General features: G+C 43.8%; 1 protein-coding gene across 1 annotated transcript; it reads left to right on the top strand.

Annotated features, from left to right (window-relative positions):
• The first annotated feature begins 3,779 nt into the window (after window positions 1–3,779).
• On the top strand, window positions 3,780–9,733 carry Hebp2 (heme binding protein 2). The gene is made up of 4 exons (NM_019487.3): window positions 3,780–4,162; window positions 4,643–4,778; window positions 5,411–5,591; window positions 8,524–9,733. The coding sequence occupies exons 1-4, from the start codon at window positions 4,061–4,063 to the stop codon at window positions 8,720–8,722; spliced, it is 618 nt and encodes a 205-aa protein (NP_062360.1). The 5' UTR covers window positions 3,780–4,060; the 3' UTR covers window positions 8,723–9,733.
• The last annotated feature ends 1,289 nt before the right edge of the window (window positions 9,734–11,022 follow it).

Below are 11,022 nucleotides of genomic sequence, written 5' to 3'. Positions count from 1 at the left end.
ATGCCCTACATGGCCTAATGCTGCTTGTGTTATAATGTTAATTTTCTCCCCCAAAACTGCTCACATGTGTCTGCATGAAAGCCGCTGGCCCCAGTTGGCTCCGATATGTAAATAAAGATGCCAGCAGGTAGTGGTTGGGTAGGAAGACCGAGGATTCCCAGGATTCCCGGGAATGGGAGAGGGAGGGGAGGAAGAAGAGAGGGGGCGTGGGACGTACCAGCCTTGTAAGAATTGGCTCTAGTGGCTCTTTCTCCGATTGGGTCTGGAGTAGCAGAAATGAAATAAAGATTTTTAAGAATGTTAACTCCGGAATGCTGGAGGGGAGTGTTTGCTAGTCGGGGAAAGGGTTAGTAGCCTTATTTGAGCTAGCCAAGGCATAACAGAATTAACTTGCATGCGTACGTACCAGCATGTGTGTGTGTGTGTGTGTGTGTGTGTGTGTGTGTGTGTGTGTGTGTGCGCGCGCGCGCGTGCGCGTCTTTCATTTGCAACTCCAGAGGGCTCTGGCGGGTGGCTGAAGGAGGGAACCACTGGGGACCAAAACAGTTTAACTAATTCACGGCTACACTTCCCAATTTTGGAAGCCAATTTAAACCATAGATCGAATCTGATAACAAACAGGCAATTAAACGGGCATGGTGGAGCATGCCTTTAATCCCAGCACTCGGGAGGCAGAAGCAGGTGGATTTCTGAGTTCGAGGCCAGCGTTGTCTACAAAGTGAGTTCCAGGACAGCCAGGGCTATGCAGAGAAATCCTGTCTCGAAAACACAAAACAAACAAACAAAAAAATTATGTCGAAACTCATTATTGAGTTTTTCACTAAATAATTCAAGCTTAACTGCATAATAATAGATTTAAAATAGAACTAGAACTCTGGCTTATGGCCAGAGCTCTTTCCACAGTTGTTTAGTCAGGGAAGGGCAAAGAAGGAAAGTAGCTTAAATTACCAGGTCCAAAAAATGGGTTAATTTCCAGCGGTGAGCTAGAACAGAGGACTGGTCCATGCCATAGCACAGATCGAGCTTGAAAATGCTAGTTCTCTCAGTAAGTGAAAGAAGCCAGTCTATATAATCATACCGATGATTATGTAATCATACACTATCTGATTCTATTGATTCAAAATGCTCAGTGAGGCAAATCTACAGATGTAGAAAGTAACTCAGTGGATGGCAGGGATGAGGAAGAGGACAGGGTCACAGATGAGAGGGACCGTTCAACTTCATAGGATCTCTTTTTTTCAGTGATAGAATATTCTGGGATTTGATAGTGGTGCTGGGTTTACAACTGAGTGAATTTGTTAAACATCGCTGAATTAAACACTGTAAAACAGTGAATTCCAAGAATAGAAATCACATCTACAAAGCAAGTTGTATATACACAAAATACTTACAGGAAAACTGGAGAGGATGCAGGTAAATAGAGTATCAAATGGTTCAAGAACAACTTAGCAGTTCACAAGAACCTGTATACAATTTGTATCCTCTCCCTCTCCCCCCCCCCTCCTTCCTCCACCCTTCCCTACACAAAAGCTGACAATAGTCCAAGTTGAAACAATACAAATCATCATACATTGATAAACAAACTGCTTATAAAAATCCTTATTTGACCATTAAAAAATGTGTATGACATGCATGAACCCTGAAGATACTTTAAGCAAAGGCAGTTAGTCACACAGAGCATCCCACAGTGTGGTTCTTCTATATGAAGTGTCTGAGCGCTAGGCGTGGACTCAGTAAATCTGGGACACTTTTACACCATCCTGGCTCTTTGACATTTTCTAGAGATGACCCGTGGTCAATCAGCAGGATGGGAGGTGCAGGGTGGGTAGGCCCCTCTGCTTTATTTTGTTTTTGGTTTCCAATCAAACCACAAAGATAAGTTCAAGTTACTAGTTTCTTGGAGCATGGCTCTAGGAGTTGGGTGTGCCCCAGTTTGCTTTCTGATGCTGCCATAAAACACTATCCAAAAGTGACTCGGGGAAGAAAGTGTTTATTTGGCTTACATTTCCATACCACAGTCTATCACTGAGTGATATCAGCAAACTGTGGGCAAGAACTGAAGCAGAGACCACGCAGGGAAGAGTGCTGCCTGTTCCCAGACTCACCTTCAGCTACCTTTCTTTTTGCTTTTCTTTCAAGACAGGGTCTCTCTACACCACCCTAGCTGTCTTGGAACTCACTGTAAAGACCAGGCTGGCCTCCAACTCACAGAGATCTGGCTAACCGTCTCCCCAGTGTGGTGCTGGCATTAAGAGCATCTATGCCACCATGCCCAGCCCCAGCTACACTTCCCAGAACCAGTTGTTCCAGGTGGCACCACCCACAGTTTGCTGGGCCCGTCCACATTAATCATTCATCAGAGAGAATGCCCCATTGACTTGCCTACAAACCAATCTGTTGAAGGCAGGTGTGTTCTCTGTTGAAGTTTCCTCTTCACGTATGACCCGGATTTATGCCAAACTGACAAAAAAAAAAAAAAAAAAAAAAAAAAAGCAAACAAAACAGAACTAACTAGCACAGGGGCTTAGAACATGCTAAAGGCTGAGGGGGGAGATCATTAAAAGATGGGCTAGCATTGTAATTGCTGCAAAACTCCATAAATATAATTGAAAGCCATTAAGTAGTTCACTTTACTATTATTACTGATTCTCTGTTTTTGAGGCATTCGGATATAGCTAAGAGGGGGTGGGGGTGGGGCAAGTGGCTTCAATTTTTGTGTGTAGTCAAGGGTCACTTAGAATTTCTGGGTTTCCTGCTTCCAAACTCACAGTTCTAGGATTACAGGGGTACACCACAATGCCTGGTTTATTAAATAGTAGAGGTATGTTAAAACATATACATGTAATTAAAAATAAAACTGAAAAAAATTCCAGCATGGGGGAGGGATGTCTCTGGAGTACTCCTGAGAATTCTTTATCAGTAACGGGTTGCTGGGACCTAGAGACTCATTTCTTTTTAGGAGTGTGAGCATGGGTTTTCAGTGCCTCAGTGATAGACTCCAGCCTAAGTGCATGTGAGTTGAACTAGCTGAATCCAGTGAGCTAAATAAATACTCAAAGAATTTTGGAAGGAAGATGTGATGGGGTGGAGGTGGGGTGGAGAGTGGGGTTTCAGGAGTTGAGGGGAGAGAGGGGCAGGTGGATATGATCAAGATAAATTGTATATCGGTATAACATTTTAAAAGAAAAAAGAGATGAATTATATATAAATTTATTTCAATAAATCTTTTGGAAAAAGTATGAAGCCTAGCCAAAATATCTAAAGAGCACTAGTGTGTGCTCTGGCCCGTCCTCCAGGGCTGACTGGAGGACTCAGATGGTTTCAGTAGCCCAAGACACAACACACACACACACACACACACACACACACACACACACACACACACACACACACATTGCTCTCCCCAAAGATGCTGGGTCTCCATTGACTTTCCACATTGAGCAAACCTGAAAACTGTGGGCCCTGGCTGCCCTTCTAGTATAAATCAGTCTGCGGATCCCAATTTGGACTCCAGGATCTAAGGGCAGCAGGAGTCAGAGTCCTGAGTGCTAGCTGCTAGAGGTCTTGGAGCTCCGCTGCGAAGTCTTGGGGCAGGCGATTTTCTTTTGTGAGGGTGGGGAGGAAGCTGATTTTGCAGAGGCGCTGGCAGCGTTTTCAATGTAGGGAGAGGCTCCCTGAATGGGTGCCCGGACTGGTTCCACAGAAACCGAGCTAGGAGCTGCTCAGTCCTCCGCCCACCACTGCCCACAATCCAGTTCTGCAAAACATCAGCTAGGTGGGAGGGACTCTGCAGAGGACCTAGATGACCCAGGGCCAGCCGGCCGATCCTGATCAGTCTGATCAGCTAGCTGATCCTGACCTTATCCCTGCAGAGGGGTGTGGCCAGGGCTGGCGCAAGCCTGAGGTTGGTCGCGACGCCGCCTTGTGGCTCAGACCGAGAATGTCCTACGGACCCGCAGTAAGGGCTGCAGGGCCGAGCGTGCGCCGGTGGGGAGGGGACTCAGAACAGGGTGGCCGGTGAACACAAACAGGGCGCGCCCCTCCCAAGCTGCCCTTACTCATGGCAGAGGAGCCGGAGCCAGACCTCGGGGTGGCCGAGGGCTCAGAGGATCAGGCCTTGGAGATGCCGAGCTGGAAAGCTCCGGAGGACATAGACCCCCAGGTAGGCGTCTTCCAGGGCCCGCAAAGATTCATCTGGGCTACTTTACCGTGATATGAAGAGTCCCCTAGAGTTAAGTTAAAATATATATATATATATATATATATATATATATACTATTTTAGATCTGCGCGAACCAGGAGATGCGTTGTTTAGCTGACCCCAGGAGAGAGTCATACATCCACTTCCTGTCCGCGGAGCGGGTGGGGTAGGGAGAAACTGGTTACTACTACACAGACCCAGCGCTTCGATTTAAGAAAAGCTTGTAATCTGTCCTTAGGGCAGTATCTGCTCTCCAACCCGTAGGGAAACCTCAGGAGAGTCCATGCTTGTCCTAAAGAACGGGAACCTCAGGCTAGACCTTGGGGGGAGAGGGTTGCAGCTCTCCTGTATTGGGGACTCTCACCTCCTGACGTTCATGAGTTGCTGCTTGTTCATGAGTTCATGAGTTACTTCTCTTAAGTTTTCTCTGTACCATTTTAGCCAGGAAGTTATGAGATCCGGCACTACGGACCGGCTAAGTGGGTCAGCACTTGCGTGGAGTCCCTGGACTGGGATTCAGCCATCCAGACTGGTTTCACAAAATTGAATGGCTACATTCAAGGCAAAAATGAGAAAGGTAAAAGTAGCCTCCGAGATGCTGCGATTACTGAGTTTTAGTCTCCTGAAGAATTCTGTTTTGTAATAGACGAATAACCAGATGACTGAAACTCTAATGTTTTTATTCACGATTGGCTTCAAGAACTTTAGTGTAGCTACAGTAGAGTGTTGCTGGGTTCTGCTTGTCAAGGTCTATACTTTCCTCATTTTTTTTTTTTTTTCCTAGATGAAATGGGACTCTACCTAGGGAGAAGTCCTTTCCTGTGCCAAATGCCTCTAATAGTGATATCAAGGGACAGGAAAATGCAAGGGCATGAGCCTCAAGTTGTGTGTGTGTGTGTGTGTAATTTTGCAAGTCTCTTCGCCTTAGGACCACAATTTCTGAGATATAGAGAAAAATAATTGGCCCATGTTTTCTGTGATTTCTTCTTTATGTTTAAAAATATAGAATTTATTAACCCAAGAAAACACTACAGAAAATTGTTTAATGTAGAGTAATGTGTCATTCTACCACTACCCCTTTATAAAAGAAAAACAAAAACAAAAAGATGAGACATATCAAGGGTACATATTTATAGTGGTAATGTAAAGGAAATCAAGAAACATCAGCCATAATATGCTAAAATTGCTTTCATTTTTTCCATGACGTAGAGATGAAAATCAAGCTGACAGCCCCCGTGACAAGCTACGTGGAGCCCGGCTCAAGTCCTTTCAGTGAGTCTACCATTACGATTTCCCTGTACATCCCCTCTGAGCAGCAACCCGATCCACCCAGGCCTTCAGAGTCAGATGTCTTCATTGAAGACAGAGCTGAAATGACGGTGTTCGTGCGGTAAGTGGTAGATAATTCACAGCCATGCTGCCTGCCGGCCTGCTGGCTGCTGGTTTTACCTGTGTGCATTCACCAGTCCACAAGCATCTCACCCTTCCATAAGAACCGTCTACTAGATTTCAGGATGTTTTCCTGCTGTCTTGGTTTTAAAATGTCACTGAAGTCTATTGCAAGATAGAATCCATTTATTGAGAAGTCTATTATATATCTTCCACATATAAAACATAGCACAAATTGTATCACTTGAAACATAGGACTATCCTTTCCTACAAAATAGATAGATCTGAACAATAATGCCTTCAAAAAACAGCATATGGTGTCTGTCCTAGTCTGTTTGGGCAGGCACAACGAATACTATAGACTCTGTGGCTTACCACAAACACAAGTTTGCTTTTTGTAGTTCTTTCTAGAAGCTAGGTTCAAGGTCAAGGCACTTACAGTTTTAGTGACTGGCTAGGGGCCATTTCCTGATTCATATAAGCACATTTGACCCTCTTTTGTAAGGGTGATAATTCCTTTCTTAAGGGCTCAGTCCCCCCCAGGATCTAACCACCCTCCAGAGGCTCTTTAAACTATCCCATTTGTGATTAGGAGTTTGATATGAATTTGAGAGAGACAGGCATTCAGTCCACAGCATTCTGTTCCTAACTGAAGAAACTTTGTGTCTTTCTCACTCACAAAAATGCATCCAGTCACATTTTACCAGCCCTAGAATCTTAGCCTATTTCAGCATTGACTCAAAAGACTCATTTAAATAACATTCAAATAAAATCTGGCTTGAGACTCAAAGCATGACTTATCTCAAAGCAAATTCTCTCTAGCTGTGGGCCTGTAAAAGTCAAACAAGCTATGGGCTTGTTTGTACAACATTGTGACATGCAAAGGAGGAACATCCCCTTTCAAATGGAAACCATAGAGAAGGAAAACTAACGGGCCTCAGTCAAGGCTTTAGATCTCTTTCTTGTCTCAAGGCTCTGCCTGCCAGGGTCTATTGGAATGAGATGGATGTTGGATCCCCAAAGTTTTCCTGGACAGGAATTGGGCCCTTGATACCTGACATATCTGAGTCTCATGATTCTGGATACCCCCAAGCCCAGCAAAGTTGTTAGGTTTAGAATCACCTCCTTGAGATGCTACCAGGCTACAAGTGCATACCAATCACTCTTCTGATCTGGTGTCTCCTCTCCCACAGGTCCATTAGGGAAGGCTGTAGTGGGGAGCGTCTGGGGTGGCCCAGCCCTTGCTATTGCCCTCTGCCAAAGTGCATTTGGGCATAAGGAGACATTGTTGAATACGGTAGACATGGGCTTTGCTCTTCTTTGAAAAGGGCAGCCAGACTGATTTCATTTTTACATCAGCACATTTATAATAAAACATATACCAATGAAGCATGCTAAAAATACTTTTTGCTTCTGTTTCTTAACTTTCTGTGTAAAAATCACGGTCCTTGCATGTCCTGTACTTTTGCAGGTCAGTGTGCTAGTGCGATTTAATCCCGGGATGCTTTCTTTTTAAAGAAAAAAATATGTATATGTATTTTAATTACTTAATTGATTGGTTAATTATTTTATTACACTACAGATTTTATTCTCTTCATGGCCCACCCTCCAACTGTTCCACATCCCATACCTCCTCCCTGCCCCTCTCCCCCACCCTCCCTGTCTTCACGAGAATGTTCTCACGCCCCTCCCCAGGATACTTTCATGTGTGCAGTTTATTAAACTTCTATTCTCTTTCCCATTCCTTGTAGCAGCTCTATCCCTCTACTCTGTCCTGTCTCTTTGCCTCTGTTTATATCCAAATCTCAGCAGGTTCCTTTCTGCTCAGCATCCTGTCCATGATCCCAGAAGGCCATGGGCTACTATGTCACGTTCTGGCTTCTGACTTCAGCTCTCATTTTAGACCTCATTTTGTGCCTCGTTCTGACAATGCTTTACAATTTTGTCATTTCCATTTTTCTTTCTTCGTTTGGGAAAATCATCCTTCATTGCAAGACCAACTCAAAAGACACCCATTAGCATGGACTGAATCCTTAGGATTTCTCAGAGCCCTTTGGTCCTCTGTTAGAGTACTTAGATGTTTAGATAATGCTGTCAAAATGTTGACCTCATCCACTGGGCTATGAATGTATAGACACCAAAACTATATCGTGTTTATCTGTAACCCACTGTGTACTCTTTGACCAGAAGAGAAAGAAGGGGGAGGCATTTTAGTGAATGTCTGACTCGGGTCTGTGGACACACTCTTATAATCCCAGGTAGTTGGGAAGCTGAGATAGAAGTTAACTTAAGCCTGAGAGTTTAGACACAGCCTAAGCAACTGAGGCTCCATCTCAAAAGTATGCAGCAACACTAGTAGAACAAATGCAACACAGCACAGTGAAGTCAGGCATGATGGTATTCTTCCATAACACTACATTGGAGTGGATGAGTTATGAGGATTGTGAGTTTGAGTCTTGCCCCCGCTACACAGTGCTGCTAAAGGTTGCCTGGGCTATATAGCAAGACTCTGTGCTGCATGGTGTCTTTCAGAGCAGCCTGAATTGTATAGGAGAGAACAAAGGGAGGAAGAGAAGGGGGTGGGAGGGAGACAGGGGACTTGGCTGTGGAAGAGGAGCAAGCATGTGAGGGGGCTTCTGAATGGTTCTCTAAATTGCTGCATTGGTATGTTTCTGGGGAGTTCCTAGGAATGGCGATCAGGTTGTATGCTAGACATGCACAATGTACATTTTCATAAGGCTCTAGGGTGAGTTTTGTATATATTAGTCCACCCAAGAAGATGTAAGTTCCAAATCTGTCAAAGGATGGGACTTGATCTTCCTCCCGAGTCTCTCCAAGGTGAGACTTCATCCAGCTTTCAGGGCCCCAGACTTCAGCTCATCACTGGTATCTGTAGTAAAGTCACTCATGCGCAATCGCTTTCTTGTCCGTAGGTCTTTTGATGGATTCTCCAGTGGCCAAAAGAATCAAGAACAACTTTTGACCTTAGCAAACATTCTGAGGGAAGAAGGGAAAGTTTTCAACGAAAAGGTCTTTTACACTGCAGGCTACAGCAGTCCTTTCCAATTACTTGATAGAAATAACGAAGTGTGGCTGATTCAGAAAAATGAGCCCTCCGTCGAGAACAAATAAGGAAGCAAAGAAATGAAGCAGGGGCAGACCTGCTGCTGAATGCAGACATCGAGAGCACTCATAGGCGACATATGTAGTGTTTTCGGCTTGAGCTACCACTCTGCATCATGCTTATTCCTAATGTGCCTTTGTAGGTAGCTTTATTTAGATCCAGAGCATTCAGACAAATCTGTAAATGGGTCCTAACTCAGGTGGCCTCCATTTCTGAGAGGATCCAGGACAACGCCACGGCCTTTCCCTCCGACTGGCGCTATCACCGTTATCTTGCCTCTCTCCTTGGCCTTAGGGCATTCAGATGCTCTCCCTTCCTTAATAACACTGAAAATGGTAATGATGGATTCTGCACAGAAGTAAATTATGTTGGCTACAAAGATAACTTTCCTTGCCTCCGCTGTTGCGTTTTTCCATTGGATCCGTGTCCTCATCCAACTGTTGCTCCCTGAACAAAGACAGTTCTTACCTTAACACGTTGACAAAATTTGGAGGCAGAAAATAAATTCTATGAGATGATGAGACCTCCTACGCTACATGACAGGTGTGCCTTTTCAAGAAATACACTGATACCTAATTGTAACAGTCACTTGAATTTTTACAGTGTGTAGTCATTCTAGAGGTTGTATGGACATTCTCTGTCCAACGGTGGGCTGCTGCATAGACATGGAGGTTAGAAAGCCTTGCCTCCTTGCACTAAGTCTTGTTATTGGGAAGATCAAGTCACACTCAGATCCCTGGCAGCTGTTAGATGGCGCTCACTCTGATGCAGGCTCCTGGGAAGATGGCTCTGACAGTGTAAAGCAAGTTAGATCTTGGGAACCTCGTGATAATTAAAGCTGCTCACAAGTGGCATGCTTTCCACGTCTGTGTAAGCAGAGGCCACACAGTTGCTTCTTGAGAAATGACCATAGAGTCGACTGAAGGTCCAGTAAATTGGATAAAGCTAAATGAGACATGAAATCCCTCCAACTTGAATGTTATAAGGTATCTTTGTAAAATTAAACTCTCTAGATCAGCGGTTCTCAGTCTCCCTAATGCTTTAATACAGTTCCTCATGATGTGGACCCCCCCACACCATAAAATTGTTTTTTTTCTTTTGCTACTTCATAACTGTAATTTTTCTACTGTTCTTGAATTAGTGTAAATATCTATTTTCTGGCAGTCTTAGGTGACCCCTGTGAAAAGGTCATTCAACCCCGAAGGAATAGTGACCCACAAGTTAAGAACCACTGCTCTAATAACAACTGTCCCCTCAGTTACAGGTATCTTTGTAGACCATCCTGAGTATTTCACCTGAATCTTCCCAGTCAAACTTCACACTAATCCACAGCTGAGCACCCTCTGTTAGAGAAGAGGAAACTGGGGCATGGAGTTCTTGGGTAACTTTCCCCAGACAAAACTGTAAGGGCAGAGGCTGACCTGGTTTTTCCATTCATTCCATTCCAACTGTGGTAATAAGCTCCTGGCACACAAACCTGTGAGACGGTCGTTTTTAATACAGAGCAAGCTACATTTCTGGTTCTGAAATTATAGCAGATATAAGAATCTTTAATTCTCAGCATTATTTGCTTGAGTTGCATGTAATTTTTTACTTTTATAGCATGGATAGCTATCTAATTTTTAAATTGCACTTTATTTCTTGATTTGTGGTTCTTGGATCATTTTTTCTTAAAAATTTCCAGATAGATGTTTCTATCATCTATCTATCTATCTATCTATCTATCTATCTATCTATCTATCTATCTATCTATCTTTCTATCACTGGCTGCCTTTAAGTCTCTCTTTCGGATGAGAAGCCCACACAGTACTAACTTCCACTGTTTTCAGTCTTTAATCTGTAGCCTTGTATGAAACATGCATCTTTTAGTCAGCAATTTCCACTTTAAGTGAGAGGAATCTATTTCTGATGGCCAGAATTCAGTAACAGCTGAAAGATAGTCAAACAGAAAATTGACTTTTGTCCCATTCAAGGTCAGTGTATTCTATTTTCCTCTCCTCTTCCTTAGTAATCCTGACTTCCTAGATCCATGCAGTGTTTCTCACAGCAGAACATGTGTTAATGTCATAGCTGACACTGTTTGTGAAGCTTCCCTTGTCATAACAGATATGTTTAGACATTCTTTTCTAAGTTTTAGCCTTCCAGTTGTTATTGGTCTAATTTTGCCCATGAATGAGATCTTGTCTTCTCTGTTGACTCAATTCCCCCAGTTGCTGCACCCAGAACAGACTCCGATTTGGGGAATCTGATTCCCCCACAAGAAATCCTCATTGTTTGTTTTGTTTTCTCTTGACTCTCATATAGGACA

The sequence above is a fragment of the Mus musculus genome, chromosome 10 (genome assembly GCF_000001635.26).
Source record: "Mus musculus strain C57BL/6J chromosome 10, GRCm38.p6 C57BL/6J".
NCBI lineage: Eukaryota > Metazoa > Chordata > Mammalia > Rodentia > Muridae > Mus > Mus musculus.
This window is presented reverse-complemented; position numbering and strand designations above follow the sequence as displayed.